General features: G+C 41.1%; 1 protein-coding gene across 2 annotated transcripts in view; it reads right to left on the reverse strand.

The window, feature by feature from the left end:
- Positions 1-18,085, reverse strand: part of wdr75 (WD repeat domain 75) — a 20,561-nt gene continuing 2,476 nt past the window's right edge. The window contains exons 2-20 of one of the 2 annotated variants that reach the window (XM_035773225.2): positions 16,177-16,306; positions 15,368-15,433; positions 13,788-13,887; positions 13,488-13,609; positions 13,229-13,299; positions 12,776-12,892; positions 11,159-11,247; positions 9,510-9,668; positions 7,876-8,051; positions 7,437-7,612; positions 7,070-7,221; positions 6,712-6,886; positions 5,596-5,690; positions 5,344-5,439; positions 4,928-5,097; positions 4,601-4,660; positions 4,342-4,476; positions 3,942-4,033; positions 1-305 (exon numbers count right to left, since the gene is read on the reverse strand). In XM_035773225.2, the coding sequence (XP_035629118.1) occupies positions 86-305; positions 3,942-4,033; positions 4,342-4,476; positions 4,601-4,660; positions 4,928-5,097; positions 5,344-5,439; positions 5,596-5,690; positions 6,712-6,886; positions 7,070-7,221; positions 7,437-7,612; positions 7,876-8,051; positions 9,510-9,668; positions 11,159-11,247; positions 12,776-12,892; positions 13,229-13,299; positions 13,488-13,609; positions 13,788-13,887; positions 15,368-15,433; positions 16,177-16,306 (2,401 nt within the window). In that variant the 3' untranslated portion in view covers positions 1-85. Of the gene's footprint in view, positions 306-3,941; positions 4,034-4,341; positions 4,477-4,600; positions 4,661-4,927; positions 5,098-5,343; positions 5,440-5,595; positions 5,691-6,711; positions 6,890-7,069; positions 7,222-7,436; positions 7,613-7,875; positions 8,052-9,509; positions 9,669-11,158; positions 11,248-12,775; positions 12,893-13,228; positions 13,300-13,487; positions 13,610-13,787; positions 13,888-15,367; positions 15,434-16,176; positions 16,307-18,085 lie in introns of both variants that reach the window. The other variant, XM_035773224.2, reaches the window with a different exon arrangement.

Consider the following 18,085-nt stretch of genomic DNA (forward strand, 5'->3'; position numbering starts at 1 on the left):
TTTGAAATTGAAATATTTTATTACATCAAAATACAGCCATAGGAAAACTATGACTGGGTAAAGTGTGTGTGGGCTTGGTAAAAGGTTAACATTCCAGGACGCTACTGAGCCAGCTGTGGTCAAAATGTTTCACTCTTCTCAGTTCCCGCTCCTGGGCTTTCGTGAGAGCTGGTGCCCCCAACTCCTCACCTGGGCCCCATGCTGCCGACCCCCCCAGATCCTGCCTGGCGTCTCGGAGCTCTGCTTCCCCTTCAGAGTCCTCTTCCTCACTCTCCATTTCCTCTTCTACAGGTTCCTTTTCCTCACTTCAGCAATTATAAAACAAAAAAAAAACACTTGTATAAGGGAGTTGAAAGTCCCGGTCGTGAGGCCAACTAAGCAACTATTCCTAACAGTCAGCATAAAATGAAACTTTTCATAGCATTGTCAAGTTATCTGCTGAACCGAGGTGTATCAGCCCGTTTTCATGTCAAATAGTCAAGTAGCCATGTAACCTTATGTTTACGATCATTTAAAACAACAACCTGGGGGAATCCAAGAACTAGCCTGAATACAAATCATGGGACATTATTTTGGATCTTTTCGGTCAGCATTTGAAAAGTTCTGACGGCATATTGTTGGTTTGAAAAGAAAATCAAAGATTAACGAGAGGCTGATAGTGTTTTCAGCCTCGCTGCCAAGACTGGAGCCATCTCTCTGATCTCCCAGGCCTTTGGCAGAGTGACCCTGAGCAATGTCAACACAGACATCATGCCAAGTCGGAGTGCTGCAGACAACAACCATCCAAATAATGACTTTGAAGTATGCACATGCCTCTTCATGTCATTTTTCAGTCCACATCGACCTCTCAATGAAAGCAGACAGTTAACACTTCACAACCTTCCAAAGGAAGTCAATGGCAGTGTCCGAATACCCATACTTGCTTTCTAAATAGTAGACAGTTTTCAATTTCAAATTTAATAGTATGTGACATTTCGAAAAATCAACTATACTTTAAATGCCCGGATGGCATACTCATTTCGGCTTTGACAACAGCTAATCAATAAAATATGGGGATGTGCTACAGAAGTGAACAAATAGCGGGAAACAATGAAAATCAAGTATGATCTAAATGCTAGGATGTTATACTAATTTCAGATCTAGTAGAATTTGATGTAGACTTTTCTACAATGCATTGGAAGAGGTGGGCTGCGAGTGACAGGCCCTAGTTCTCTTCAAGTAGCCAAACTACAAAACTAGGCTACTTAAAATGGGAAGATGACAAAAGTTTCTGCGGTGAAAAAAAAAAAAAAAAAGTAGGCTAAGTAGTTTTTGTTCTCCTAAAAATTTGTATTGCATCGTAGGCAGCATATTTGAAAACAGAAGTATTTTTATTTCACCCATATTTCCTCACTGAAAAGTCTGTTCTCTTGGCCTTCGTCAGAGCTTTTAAACTAAATACTAAACCATCTTGATTTCTGAATGTGTCGATACTGCATTATTGATGGCATGTTACTCAGGCCTTTTGATTTGAACATATTTAACTAATGGATCAAGCCTGAGCAGTCATTCTGATCTCGTTCCCAATGATCAGTGGTTTAGTTTATTACGTTGCTGTCCAACAGTTCTGAATTTGCGATGCACCTGACCGTCCATGTTTTTCTGTGCAATAGCATTTTGATTTGAACATCTGAAAAGTTTGTGTACTAGGCTATTTGATTGAATTTATATTACACCGTTAAAAAGTTGAGTCACTTAGAAATATCGTTGTTTTTGAAAGAAAGGCAAATGTTGTCCATTAAAATAACATGAAATTGAACAGAAATATAGTGTAGACATTGTTATAGTTGTAAATTACTATTGTAGCTGGAAACGGCTGATTTTATGTAATGTCTACATATGCATTATCAGCAACCATCACTCCTGTGTTTCAAATGGCATGTTGTGTTAGCTAATCCAAGTTTATCATTTTAAAAAGGATAATTGATCATTATAAAACCATTTTGCAATTATGTAATCACCGCTGAAAACTGTTGTTCTGATTAAAGAAGCAATAAAACTGGCCTTCTTTAGAGTAGTTGAGTATCTGGAGCATCAGAATTTGTGGGTTCGATTACAGGCAGAAAATGGCCAGAAACAAAGACCTTTTTTCTGAAACTCGTCAGTCTATTCTTGTTCTGAGAAATGAAGGCTATTCCATGCAAGAAATTGCCAAGAAACTGAAGCTCTCATACAATGCTGTGTACTACTCCCTTCACAGAACAGTGCAAACAGGCTCTAACCAGAATAGAAAGAGGAGTGGGAGGCCCCGGTGTACAACTGAGCAAGAGGACAAGTACATTAGAGTGTCTAGTTTGAGAAACCGATGCCTCACAAGTCCTCAACTGGCAGCTTCATTAAATAGTACCCGCAAAACACCAGTCTCAATGTCAAAAGTGAAGAGGCGACTCTGGGATGCTGGCCTTCTAGGCAGAGTTGCAAAGAAAAAGCCATATCTCAGACTGGCCAATACAAAGAAAAGATTGAGATGGGCAAAAGAACAGACACTGGACAGAGGAAGAGTATTATTATTATTTTTTACAAAGTGTTATGGACAGACAAATCTAAGTTTGAGATGTTCGGATCACAAAGAAGAACATTTGTGAGATACAGAAAAAGATGACAATGCTGGAGGAGTGCTTGACGCCATCTGTCAAGCATGATGGAGGCAATGTGATGGTCTGGAGATGCTTTGGTGTTGGTAAAGTGGGAGATTTGTACAGGGTAAAAGGTATCTTAAAGGCTATCACTCCATTTTGGAGTGGTCAGCACAGTCACCGGATCTCAACCCTATTGAGCTGTTGTGGGAGTAGCTTGACCGTATGGTACGCAAGAAGTGCCCATCAAGCCAATCCAACTTGTGGTAGGTGCTTTAGGAAGCATGGGATGAAATCTCTTCAGATCACCTCAACAAATTGACAACTAGAATTACAGCAAGGCTGTAATTGCTGCAAATGGAGGGTTCTTTGACAAAAACAAATTTTGAAGGACACAATAATTGAATTAAAAATCATTATTTTATAACCTTACCAACATCTTGACTATATTTCCTATTCATTTTGCAACTAATTTCATGGAAAACAAGGACATTTCTAAGTGACCCCAAACTTTTGAACGGTAGTGTATGTTAAAGCACTTTGGTTTCGCTAATAAATATGTTGAAATGGAATCAAAATAATATTTTTCTGTCTTCAGTCCTAGGATAGATCTAATTATAAGCAGCCTGAGTTGGCCTATAACGCAATTCCTATACTATTCAGAGTTTAGAGAAATTAATCAAGTTGGAAATTAGCTATTTTCATGCTGGTTAATGCGATGCATGTCTGTCCCACCCCACCTACTCAGCCAATCAGGAGCCGCTACTGTGTTGCACCTGGGGCATACTTTTTACTAACCGGTACGTGCTAAATAGTATGTGGTGAAGAGCAAATGGTGCAGTCTGTAATACACTAGTATGGGTATTCGGACACGGCCAGTGTGTGGTGGCCTGCACAACTCCAGTTCTTGAACCGGATGTGCTGGATTCAATTCTGGCCTTGTAGTTGGGATTAAGACAAACCAGGTGGTCAAATTTCATTTGATGTGGCTTCCTCGCCTTGTCTCCATCTGCACTGATGTGTCAGAGCAAGACTGGTGAAAGAGTCCGCTAGGGTGCAAGGCCATCATCACAATACTGCTTTGACCTTATTCGTTTTCAGGCCAATATAGCTTAACCTATTTATTGTGATTCATGTCAATTGTAATGTATAATTTAATAAAATATCAGAATTCAGACCTCAATAGTAGAGGCATAGACAGAGGATGGACAAAATCTATATGTGGTCCTGAGTCGGAAGCCACGACCACTACACCAGACTGGCACCATGTCTTTTTTTCATTTTCTTGTCTGGGACAATTAAGTAACTACTAGTTACTGGACTCACCTGGCAGAAGATCTGGAGATGAGCAGGGAGCGTACGAACATAGAGCAGAGGAACGAGGCTGAAGGCAGGACGTGGGCTGGGGTGTATAGCAGCTGAGGGGGAGAGAGGAATGAGTTATGAGGAGCTCCTGATGCTTATTTCACCCCCCTCCCCCCCTAAATTTCTAATACAATCTAGAAATATTTGTAGACCAATTTGTCTTAGCTAGCATCTAAAGTGAACTCAGTATATTTAGTAGTTCACAACATGGAAGTATACAAGTATTTGGCATATGCACTATTTAAGCTAAACATGAACGTTGAGGGCCAACACTACAGAACGTAGAAACACTAGCTTATTTACAAGTCCGCAAATAAATGGTCAGTGGCCCTTGCATGAATGCGCGTGCGCACATACACACCTCCTTGATGGCAATGGAACCCTGTGGTAGCTGAATCCTTTCTGCCATGGGATTGGTCAGCGCTTCTTGCTGCTGCCTGTGTTTCCCTAGCAACAGATAGAACGGCGTCACGGCAACACTGTCGTCCACCATGAGCTGAAAAACACCCCAAAAACAAATACAGTCAGGACTTCAATAGAGAATGCTATAGATGTAATCTATTCCTGTAACACTTTGGCAACATGTTTCGCAACTGCTTTGTAACAAAGTGAGATTGTACCCGTTTACTAGACGCCAACAGTCTGTCCTCCTCAGTCTTAGTGCTAAACGTCATCAAATCCTACAATGGAGAGAGGATGTCAGACAGAACTCTGTGGTTAGTTACCTGCCAGTGGAATAAGAAGTAAAACCCACACATGCGCCATCACCTCAGATGAACAGATTCTTTACTTTTAATGTAATTTAGTAGTTTGGGGGATCTTGTATTCAAGGTTTGAATTGGAACAGAACATGTGGCGTGTCCAGTCCTTTAACCTATTAGGGGTGACAAAGGAAAGGAGACGAGGAAGCCATGAGTCTGGAGACAGTCTGTGTATTATATATTCACCATATGTTGGGTGAAGAAGTAGAGCTGGGATCTGTTGAGCCACTGAGCGTGCTCCTCGCAGCTCTCCAGCATCTGGTCGCGTGGGGCAAAGACGGCACGCTGTACCTTGCCCGTGCACAAGGCCTTCTGGGAGTAGATGGGCCGCGGCTCGCCGGGCTTGAACACAAACACTGGTGGGAGGAGAGGGCATTGATGAGTGAAGCCCATATTACCTATGTTATGTTTAGTTGGTGTTGCCATACCACACAGCCCAAGGACCCAAAGTTTAGCTAGTTGCACACATGTAACATGGCAGGTTCCCCTAGGTGTTCTATAATATGTACTTTAGTCTTGTCATATGGTAGACCCAGCCAAGTCTAAATCTAAATGAGCAAAGACAAAGAGTCCTGTTGGAGCTAGAACCAGGAAGCACTCACAGTCGGAGCAGCCAGACTGACTGCAGAAGGCAGCCATGTTCTCAGACAGTGGGTCAGCCTGGAGCAGGCTCACATCCACGGGGGTACTCCACTCCACTGATTGAGAGAAGGGAAGAAAGAGAAAGGGAAGAAAGAGAAACGAAAGTAGGAAAACAAACGTCAGGTCTATGGATTGAACAGATTTTATTTTAGGTTGTGGTCATGTTGCTTATAGGACAATTGCACATATAGGCCCACGCACGTCAGACTTACGTGAGCAGGTGAGGAGGTTCCAGCAACAGAGTTGGTTCTTGGTGCTGGTCCCCAACAGGTACTTGGAACAGCTTAACCTTCCAAAACAAAGGTCCCTGGTGGATCATAAAAAGTCTCATTTTTCAAACCCATTCACCATTCATGACCATACCACAACCCACTCACAGGATTAGTGTCAAGGACCTTTTCCACACCAGAGCTACAACAACAAATACAGTCATCTGAAATCATTTCTGTTCAGAGCACAAGCAGACGTCAAAGAGAAAATCTATAGGAGGCGGTTACACAAGGGGGTGTGGGCAGCTGGAATAACAGTGCGGAGGCCCAGTGCTCGACTTCCAAAGCCATTTCTGTACCAGCAAGTGTCTACATTACTCAGAGCACATATGAGGCAGAGCTAGCCCTATACATTACATCCTCATTTAGGTGGAGGAAGTAAAGGGATGAAGAGTGATGTATAGTTGCCTCTTGGGACCATTGTGAATAACAGCACTAAAACCAGGGCATGCAAATGGAAGTAAAAAGGAACACATTTAAATTGGGAATCGTAAATGACACAGCACTGCAACAGTTAACATTGATCACGAGATCATAGGCAGCAGCTAGGCAGCTCTGGCATGCAATTGAGTAAGACTCAACACCAAATACTAGTTTTCTGCACCCGGTGACCTAAGGAAGGGGGGAGTTGACTTGGCAAATATTGTTGTAGAGGCTCCCTCAATGTTGCGGAGCAGGTTCTGTCTCCCAAGTTGATGTGGCTGGCCAATATCACTTGTTTTTTTTGTATGTTCCCGATCTGTTGCCATAAAGTACACTCGCTTTGTGCCAGTGAAGTTAAATATTACAGACTTATCTACCACAGAGGGTTTTACACACAAGTAAAAAATGTCAAGTGTGAATCCAAGTTCATATTAGGAGTCATAGCTGCTAGTTTAAAAAGCCATTTTGTTTGTTGATAGACAGCCATATCTGCTAACATACACTTTTTTTGTTAGGAAAGTTGTTGAAATGTCTGCTCGTTTGAATGGTCATGCATGTTTGTGTATACTTGTATAAGTGTGTGAAGTTGTTTAAGTGTGTCTGTCTGTTTATAGGTGTGTGTGAGTGAGCTCTAACCTGATGGCCCCTGGGGGCTGGGACAGGGTGGTAAGCAGCTCCCAGGAAGGGCTCCATACAGTCACCACTTCCTGGAAACCGACAGCCAATAGGGAGCCGTCGGCCGAGAAGCAGCAGCAGCCAGGCTTAAGGTGGTGGTACCCGCCCACAAAGTCACATGACCAGGAGGCTCCCTCTGCTGGTAGTCAGCGGCATAGAGAGAAAGGAAAAGCAGAGGAAAATATTAGAGCGTCAATGTGATTTAGCTCATCATCAATACCTTGATTAGCCAAATCATGTGTCAGTGAACAATAACTAGCAGGTCTCCAGGACCAAAATGGAAGGCCCTCAGGCTCAGTGATAGAAAATAACCATTTACCCTTGGTGTCCGAGTGGTCTGCCAGAAGCCAGGCTTTGAAGTGGCCGTCGAAGCTGATAGTCACCAGCATGGTGGTCTCCGGTGAGGGGCTGAAGCACATGGCTATAATCTGGTCCTCGTGGGGGGCTGTGACTGTAGTGTTCAGCATAAAACTATAGAGGGGGGAGGAGGAAGGGTGGAGATTGGACGAAAGATGGAAACCACATGTGTATATATAGTGTATGCTTAACTATGTGGACACCCTTTCAAATGAGTGGATTTGGCCATTTCAGCCACACCCGTTGCTGACAGGTGTATACAATCGAGATATGAAGACATGTACAACAACATGGGACCAGGCTGGCTATGGTGTGCAAACAAATAGTACCTCTGAGTTTGCTCATCGTACGCCCACAGCTTCAAATTGATTTCTAACTCAGAGCCTTTTTGCGTCCTCTCCTCCACCGTAGCAAGCCAGTCGCCTCGGGTGTCGAACGCCGCCTTTACCACTTCAAACTGGTCCAGACCCTCTTCGTGGATGTACTCCTGCTGTACTATGTCCAACTGAAGGTAGAAGAGAAATAGTCAATCCATTTTCATCAGCTTGATTGGTCAAGAAGAGTTCATTCAGTTATCAAACAGTTCATGACAAAAGAGCAAAGCCAGACCTCCAAGACTCAGGCCATCCATTCTAGTCATTCTATGTCTAATAGTCACATGACATCAAAGTTCAAGAACCCTTCCTCGGTAGCTCCCTGGGCCAAGTTAACAAGGACAGTGTTTGGTGTTCTTCATTGTCAGCTCCAGGCAATAAAAGCTGTGCTTACATTGTAGAGCAGCTTGTCGCGATGGAGAGAGTAGAACTGCAAGTGGCCTGGTTTCCCGTTGAGCACCAAGGCTTTACTACGCGGGTCGATCGTCAGGTCTGTCCGCACACCCTCACCCTTGACCAGCCCCTGGATAATAGCCGACACTTTAACACAGCTCTGGATGATAGTGATTTCTTGACGGGGAAAATAGGGAGAAAAAATATGGATCAGGCCTACAGATTAAACTCCGTGACAACGTCCAAAGGCCCTTAGTTGTTTGACACAACATACAGCGGGGTCCAAAATGATTGGATCCCTTGATAAAGATTAGCAAAATAAATAGAAAAATAAATAATACAAACACTGAGCTATATTGTTTGCGCAATTTTTTGTTGTTGAAATTATATTATTTAATACTAACACAATTGCTCAGAGAAAGATTTTGTTTAAAAAGTAATTAAATTTTTTATTTTGTATTATTCTTTACCCCAGCACTCTCCCCTGGCGAAGACAACGAGACAGATTTGTTCAAAAACACATTGGGAGGGATCTTAGACCAATCTGCCATTCAGAATCCTTCCAGATCCTCGATATGTTTTGTCTGCTCTTATAAACTTCCCTTGTGAATTCAAACCACAGGTTTTCAATGAGGTTCTGTCTGCCAATGGCCATCTCAGTCTGGAGACTGAGATGGCCATTGCAAAATGTTGATTTTGTGGTCAATGAACCATTTCTTTGTGGATTTTGGGATGTGCTCTTGTGGTTATTGTCTTGCTGAAAGATCCAGGTGTGGCCAAGTTTCAGCCTTCTGGACAAAATGTTCTGGTAAAGTTGATGATGCTGTTTGACCTTAACTCATTTGATACCAGAAAATCCTCCAGTGAAAAAGCTGAAATTCTGATGATTCACCACCATATTTTACAGTAGGTGTGTGGTTCTTCTCTGATTATGAATCTTTCTTTCAATGCAAAACCCACCAGAGGTGTGCGTGGCCAAAGAGTTCTATTTTCATGTCATCTGACCATAGCACTGGTTCCAAATCCAAGTACCAATGCCATTTACAATGTGTTCTTCTCATAAAACGTTTTAGAAAAAGTCTGGGTCGTTATCCTTGCAAGGGGAATATTGAACAGGGGATCCAATCATTTTGACCCCTATCTTTGAGATGTATTTATTTATTACTTGTTAAACAAAATCTTTCTCTTTGAGCAATTGTATTAGTATAAAATAAAAACAAATGGCGCATACAATATAGCTCAGAATTACTTTGGAACACAAGCATTTTGCTACACCCGCAATAATACGTTTCCGTGTGACCAATACAACACAATTCAATTTCATTTATTTGTTTATATACAGTAATTTTTTGCTCATCTTTATCAAATGTTGGACCCCACTGTACATGGTGATATCAGCACGGAGCCATTGCTAAGATAAAATACTATATGCTACTTGGGAATCTGCTGTCCCTTTCAAGTGTGAGACTGAGGACCCTGAACAGTTTTAAGCATCTTTCCTTAAAGTAATCACTGAAATCTGCTACATAGCAGTTACCAATCCAGTCATGTCAGATCAGTGATTACTTCAAGGGAGGGAGGCAAGATGGAGGAACGAACCATGAAATTATTGTAACAGGTTGCAACAGTCCTTACTGTTGTCAGAGTGGGAGGTGCAGAACAATGAACCGTCAGGTGACACGGCAATGTGTGTGATTGCGCCGCCCAGGCGCGGCAGGAAGTCCTTCTGGTTCTCTTGTGTGTAATGCCACTGGACCAGCACCGATTCTATCCCCCCACTTAGCAGGTTGGTGCCTACAGAAAAGAAGCGGAGACAAAGGCCATCACGCCCCTGGTCAGAATGCTTCCATAATGAACCAGGAAAACAGTTGGCATAGAGCAGGGGTGGCATTAGCTTTTAGAAATGTGCATTTTCACAACGCAGACAATCAGAAAATCAGAGTTTCAAACCATTTCACCTGCATTTTATATTGAAAGTCAACTGTGTTTATTTGCCTAAATAGAATGATTAGCGGCATGCAACTATAGTTTCTCTTCACATTAATGCAACACACTCTGCAGAAAATAGCTGGGTTTTCATCAGATAACAGAAGTGCAAAATTATTTGGCCAAGTAAATTAGCTTAGAATGAAAAAAGCAATGTATTTTTTCCAAAAACAATGTATTGCCATCAGATTTCTCATGTTTATCATAGAAAGAATGTAGCCAGCTAAATGTCCTAATGTTTTTCTTGAAGTTCATCAAGAATCATTTTGATAAAGAAGGACTGAGAAGCTCAGTTCTGGTGACTTTTATAAAAAGGACATTTTACTCCAAACTGAAAGAAAATAAAGTTATGCTGACAACATCTAAAATATAATTTCCACTTTCAGAAATGAGTCCAATAACATATTGGTAAAAATGTTAAAATCATTTTGACATATTGGACCATGCATGGTCTATCAGATGTGCCATTAGCAATAAGCATTATCACCTGTAGCCCAATTGATGCAGCATAATGGCTATAACATTTACATAGGCTGAAGCATGGGGTTTGTCCATTTGCATTTACCCCATCCTGATTGTTTTTGTTATTCATAATTAATATTCTATTATAAATAATTGTTCACTTTCAGGCATTTCTATTACAAAGTACATCATTGCCCTTTAAGATGCCATTGTCCACTTTGAGCTGTTGCGCAGCTGCTCCTACATTGATTGAAAACTTCAGTTGTAACTGCATCTGTAAAACGATGTCACTCGTGCCACCGGAGTAAAGAAATAAAATGGTAGCAATTGAATAAAAAATTTAACCAAAAGGTCAAATACGCTTTCATAATACATTTACCAAAACGGCTTTGCATCAACAATTTATGTGAACTGATTCCTTGTCAGAACACATGTTTCCCTCCCCATGGCTCTCGCAACTTGAATGCGCCTCAAGAGGAATATTTATCTTACAGAACACATGGCAAGCCGACTAGGTAAATAGGTAAAACTATTCTGATTTTGTTTTAATAAGATTACATGGCAAAAATAATAGCACTGGAAAGTTGCATCCCGACCCGAGTGACAAAGTAGAGGCTTTGAATGACTTATTATAGCCTATTTAATTCCCTTCATCTGGACAATCAGTGTCAGTTCAGTGCACACAGCTTAACAGAGAAAATAAAATAATAAAATAAAATATTTGGGAATATATTTCATATAACAGACATGCTTCTCTACACGATAAATGTAGTGTGATCAAAGATGATTTGTATAGGTATAATTCAAAAGTTATAGGGTCAGGGGTTATAGGTTACCTTCAGGGGTGAATTGCAGTGTGTTGACTGCCCCGTGGTGCCAGTGTAGGGTGGAGTATGTGTACTCCTTCTTCTGGTTGAAGTTTCTCCTATGAAGACAGAGAAAGAACATTGATTGAGTGATGCCAATCCAGTGTTTCCCCTAAATTTGGTCTTAACTTCTTATGGCTGGGGGGTAGTATTGAGTAGCTTAATAAGTTGCCCAAAGTAAAACGGCCTGCTCCTCAGTCTCAGTTGCTAATATATGCATATTATTATTCATATTGGATAGAAAACTCTAAAGTTTCTAAAACTGTTTGAATGACGTCTGTGAGTATAACAGAACTCATATGGCAGGCAAAATCAAAACAGGAAGTGAGAAATCTGAGCTTTGTATGTATTCACCAGAGTCCCCAATGAAATTCCCTTGAGATATTAATGATGTTTCACTGCCTAGGGGTTCCACTAGATGTCAAACATCTATAGAAATTTGAATGAGACTTCTACGGTGTTGTGGGAGTGAATGAGTACAGAATCTATCAGGTGTCTAGCAGTCAGCCATTTTCTGATCACACTTATTCATGGTATCCACTTGCGTTCCATTGCTCATGAAGACACAAAGGAATACTCCGGTTGGAACTGTATTGAAGCTATATGCTAAAAACATCCTAAGGATTGATTCTGTACTTAGTTTGAAATGTTTCTTTGACCTGTAATATAACTTTGAAGTTTTTGTCCAATGTAACACTGACCAGAATGAGCGTTTGGATATGTATACCAAACGCACTAACAAAATAAGGTATTTGGACATAAATAACGGACATTATCGAACAAAACAAACATTTATTGTGGACCTGGGATTCCTGAAGTGCTTTCTGTTGTAGATCATCAAAGGTAAGGGAATATTTATCATGTAATTTCTTGTTTATGTTGACCCCATCATTGCTGCTATTGTGACTTTTACTTCTGAGCGCCGTTTCAGATTATTGCATGGGTTTCTTTTTCCGTAAAGTTTTTTTGAAATATGACACAGCGGTTGCATTAAGAATAGGTATATCTATAATTCCATGTGTATAACTTGTATTATCATCTACATTTATGATGAGTATTTCTGTTGAATGATGTGGCTATGCAAAATCACTGGATGTTTTTGGAACTAGTGAATGTAACCCGCCAATGTAAACTCATATTTTGATAAATATGAACTTTATCAAACAAAACATACATGTATTGTGTAACATGAAGTCCTATGAGTGTCATCTGAAGATGATCAAAGGTTAGTGATTAATTGTATCTCTATTTGTGGTTTTTGTGACTGGCTGGAAAATCTTTTTCTGGAAAAATGGCTGTGTTTTTCTGTGGCTATGTGGTGACCTAACATCGTTTGCGGTGCTTTTGCTGTAAAGCATATTTGAAATCGGACACTGTGGTGGGATTAACAACAATATTAGCTTTAAAATGGTATGAGATATGCGTTTGAGGAATTTTATTTATGTGATTTTTGATGTTTTGAAATTGGCACCCTGCACTTTCACTGGCAGTTGTCATATCGATCCCGTTAACGGGATTGCAGCCATAAGAAGTTTTAAGTGAGGCCATGTATGGTCATGGCCGCAATGTTCTTCCGGCATCACTCACCACAGGCGAATTTTGCCGTCCTCGTGACCTGTGGCGATACAGTCCTCTTTAGGGTGGCACGAGACACAGGTGAAGGCATTCTTAGCCCCTTTCTTATTCCCCGACTTGAGGAAAAACCTGTGAGGCACAGAAACAGACAATACAGTTGAATGAGTGCTATGACTGGTGATGACCAATGTTTAGTTGGGCAATGTCAAATCCCCATAAAATACTGTAAAGTAATCAACCCTGTTTCCAGACGAGGGGGTTGCTCAAAACAATCAAGAGGGCTGGCTGGCTGAACTCCCCCACTCCTGACCACAGACAAGCAGAAAGGCCACTCATCCAACAGACAGGACTGCCGTTCATCGTGTTTGGACTTGTATTGCACAAACACTAGCCAGAAAGACATTAACATTCATGATTACAGTCCTAGAAGGGGACAGCCTCCTGACAGAAAAGAATGTTGTTTACCTGTGAGACTTCTGCTTCTTGAAGAAAAACACCTCAAGCTGTAAACCTTTGACGGCAGCAATGTATTCACCCTGTTAGATTGGAGGAATAAACAAGCTTTTCACGAAGAGCTGGCGTCCATATGGGAGGTGGTAATAAAAAACTCAAACCTCTCACTTAACAATACAATGGCAAACTATGACAAGTGACCCAAGAGTAAGTTGTTTGCTGCCAGAGACTTGTTTGCTACTGAAGTTCCAGGTAGGCCTACTACACGTACCTTTCTGCCAAAGGAGGCAGCCCCAGAGGGGCTGACATCACACAGGACGGCCGAGAGCTCTCGCGCCTCCACTTCCTGGTCCCCACTTAAGGGCAGATGAACAGCCACCAGCTGGAACAGCTCTAAAGACACACACACCACATCAGAGATCACCCTCCTCCACATTCTGCACTATTATGTTGACCAATTACAAAATAAATCACTTGTGACTTGAAAGAACACTGACTGACTGCAAAAAGGCCCTACATAGGCATTTAAGGACAATTGATGTGCAAATGCCAACCTCTGATTTGTACTTACCAGAGCTTTTGTCATTTGCCATTGGGACGACGACAAACACAACTCCTCCATGATTTTCAGAGACGTATATGGAGTAGATGGGGTACCCAATAATGAAGGTCTGAAAAGTATTATAGTAAAGTGATTTATAAATACAGAACCAATCAAAAGTTGACAAACCTACTCATTCCGGAGTTTCTTTAATTGTACTATTTTCTACATTGTAGAAAAATGGTGAAGATATCAAAACTAGGAAATAAACACATTGAATCTTGTAGTAAACAAGTGTTAAATTCAAATATATTTTTATATTTGATTCTTCAAAGTAGCCACCCTTTGCCTTGACAGCTTTGCACACTTGGCATTCTCTCAAACATTCTAGTCAACTGGAATGCATTTAAAATTACAGGTGTGCCTTGTTAAAAGTTGATTTGTGGAATTTCTTTCCTTCTTAATGTGTTTGACCCAATCAGTTGTGTTGTGACATGGTAGGGGTGGTATACAGATATTGGCCTTATTTGGTAAAAGACCAAGTCCATATTATGACAAGAACAGCTCAAATAAGCAAAGAGTTCAACGTCAAACGACAGTCCGTCATTACTTTAAAGACATGAAGGTCAGTCAATCTAGAAAATTAAAAACTTTGAACGTTTCTTCAAGTGCAGTCGCAAAAACCATCAATTGCCACGATGAAACTGGCTCTCATAAGGACGGCCACAGGAAAGGAAGACCAAGAGTTACCTCTGCTGCAGAGGATAAGTTCATTAGTTACCAGCCTCAGAAATCACAGCCCAAATAAATGCTTCAGAGTTCAAGCAACAGACACGTCAACATCAACTGTTCAGAGGAGACTTCGTAAATCAGGCCTTCATGGTCAAATTTCTGCAAAGAAACCACTACTGAAGGACACCAATAAGACGATACTTTATTGGGCAAAGAAATGCGAGCAATGCACATTAGACTGGTGGAAATCTGTCCTTTGGTCTGGAGTCCAAATCGGAGATTTTTGGTTCCACCCGCCTTGTCTTTGTGAGACGAAGAGTACGTGAACGGATGATCTCCGTATGTGTGGTTCTCGTCGTGAATCATGGAGGTGTGATGTGTAGGGGTGCTTTGCTGATGACACGGTCTGTGATTTATTTAGAATTCAAGGCACACTTAACCAGCATGGCTACCACAGCATACTGCAACTATACACCATCCCATCTGATTTGCGCTTAGTGGGACTATCATTTATTTTTCAACAGGACAATGATGCAACACACATCCAGGCTGTGTAAGGGCTATTTGATGGAGTGCTGCATCAGATGACCTGACCTCCACAATCACCCGAGCTCAACCCAATTGAGATGTTTTGAGATGAATTACACCTTTCCAGGGGAAGCTGGTTGAGAGAATGCCAAGTCTGTGCAAAGCCGTCACCAAGGCAGCTTATTGGTTATTACATGATTCCATGTGTGTTATTTCATAGTTTTGATATCTTTGCTCTTATTTTTCAAAGTAGAAAATAGTGAAAATGAAGAAAAACCCTTGAACGAGTAAGTGTGCTTTGATGAGTACTGTACATAAAGCAAAAAAGAGTGCAAAGAGTGCGGCTGTACCTTGATAAGGATGCCATCTGTGAAGTCCCACAATCGGACAGTGCCATCTGCTGAGCACGAGTATACCTGCAGGAGAGTGCAACAATGTCACATCTACACACAAAACACTGCAATGAACAAACATTCCTCAGCGACACCAAACCATAGGAGCAACAACAAACCATTCCTTTGACAAACATGCTGATTGCAGACACGTATGTAGCTACTGTATTTATAGCTACCAGATATCTGATAACTATGTCTCCATACTGGGCGTTACAGGAAAGCCCTATACAAGATGTCGCCATACATTTTTTAACTTAACTATTCTTGGTGATACTTTTTTGACCGAATCGAGAACAAAGAAAGTATCTTAGAAGTGTGTGTGTCAGTTGCAGGTCATTCTACAAAAACAAAGAAATATATTAAATCTAAGGTTTGCCCCAAGTGAGGTGTTCTCTTGCCATTTTAGCTGCCAGACATCTTGCATTTTCCAACATCTTTGCAAGAACTGTAGAAGTAGATGAGTGTCACACTGCGCAGCCAAAACAAAGATCTACACACATGCTAGAGGGACTTCTCACTCTGTAAAAAAACAAGATTACATTGCAAAAATAGTAGCACTGCTTTTGCCATGCGTTTTCGCTGTTTTTTTTTGTAGAACCACCTGCAACTGGACAGACATTAAAAGATACTTTCTTCATTCTTGCGTCAGTGAAAAAAGTGTTGCCAAGGAAGGCTAGTTAAAGTATATGACTTTCCTGTAACGCCAAGTATGGAAAGTTTACACATATCAGGCACACAAACTGGTAGCTACTGTATTTACAAACCTGCAGGTGGTTTGAAGGGTTGCGGACAATGCCTGACACCAGGTCTGTGTGTCCCTGCAAATCATGGACGCATTCCTCAGAGCTGGAACTGTACACTTTCACTGACTCCCCCGAGGCACACAAGAGGAACCTGGTGAAAAGGACCGGAAAGACATCAGTTTACAGACTACGGTTATTCCCGATTCAACGTAGACACCCGACTGTTTATTATGATTAGCTAACTAGCTAGCTAAATACCAAAAACAGGTCTAGCTAGCTTACGATACCGGTTAGGTGCTTTTAGCAACTCAGGTGTATTTACATACAATTGTAGCAACGCTAGTGTATTGGGTTCCACAAAAACAGAAATACAGTTCTGGGAAGCCAGAAGTTAAAAACAGTTCCATTTCAACCTACTATGTCCGGTGGCCATGGCGGGTTGGTCATTATGACGGGAGGGAATTTGAGACACATTATCTAAAAGATCGTATTATTAAACAGACTTTCCAAACGTGGGTCTGTTATAGACCCACTTACTCTCTGCTCATGTGCAGGACTTTTATTTTGACGTGTGCCATATGTAGACAAAAAGGGATAACTTCTGGGGGACTTTTATTTTGACATGAGGTAAGCAGAGAGGAAGTGGGTCCCTTAAGTGTTTTCAAACGTGGGCCCTTTCAGACAATTTTTGTTAACTCAGTGAAGTTAGCTTATTTTTTGTGCAGTGTGAACACTCCAAGGGAATCCAGACCCCTCAAAAGACCCCCGAAGCGAACCAAAACAATCTCAAGAGGTGGTCTAAGTTCGAGTCGCTTGAAGTCTGTGTTCGGTTCCCTTTTTTAGGGCAATGTGAACCCAAATCACGCCATGTTCGCTTGTCATTATTCCCGCACCATACACTAGACTACAGCAATACAGTTTCCCCTTCCATAACCTCAAACATTGGTGCCACAAAAGAGAAGATGATGTTCAGGTTCACGGAAAAAACATGTGCTGTTTTTGGACACTGGCTAGAGATTGTCAAGGATGCACATACAAGGATGCATGGATGCACATACAAAACTAAATACTTATATTTGCATGTATGTAAGCTAAGAGCTTCATAAGCCATTTATTCGATTGTGGGGTTTGAATAGTGTAAGATGACAACATATTTGGTAAATCTTAAAGGGGCAGTAGCCTTCATCGGGTGTACAAATTTCAATTACATTATGTAATCTAGTTATCCTTTTGCCATTTATTCTGTTACCAATAATATTATCTTCAGATTATAATTATTATGTCTCATACTTTAACAAAATGCAAATGTATTAGCTTCCAAAATGTGATTAGGTATATCTAGCTGTCCGAAAATACATAATGATAAAATGTCTCGTCCTGCACTTTGTAAAAACCCAGACTGTGGGCCAGCCAGAGTGCATTGAGTGAATGTTGCAAAAATACCTTGGTTCCTTTCAAAAAATAGCAATGTGAATGCAGAAGGGTTTTGGACCACAAAATAGGTAGAGTGAAATGGGGAAACAAATACAAAAATAAACAGAGTGTAGTCCCCATTCAAAGGGAACAGTTATTCCCCTTTCTTTTCTTCACCAGAGCTCACTTTAAAGAGGACTGAGATGACTGAAAACACCATAAGTTGAAATGGAATTGTATTTAAATTCTGGCTTCCCATGGACTGTTTTTGTGCAACCCAATACAATTGAAAGCAATGCCAGTGTATTTAAATAAACGTTAACGTTGCACCCTTGTTGCTTAAAGCACCTAGCTAGTTACCGGTATGTGTAACATTACATTTTGGATCAGTGGACTGCCTAGTTAGTTAATATATACTGAACATGTTGGTCCCATGTTTCATGAGCTGAAATAAAAGAACCCAGCAATTTTCAAAAGCTTCTCATTTTGTGCACAAATTTGCTCACATCCCTTTTAG

The sequence above is a fragment of the Oncorhynchus keta genome, chromosome 7 (assembly GCF_023373465.1).
Source record: "Oncorhynchus keta strain PuntledgeMale-10-30-2019 chromosome 7, Oket_V2, whole genome shotgun sequence".
Taxonomy (NCBI): domain Eukaryota; kingdom Metazoa; phylum Chordata; class Actinopteri; order Salmoniformes; family Salmonidae; genus Oncorhynchus; species Oncorhynchus keta.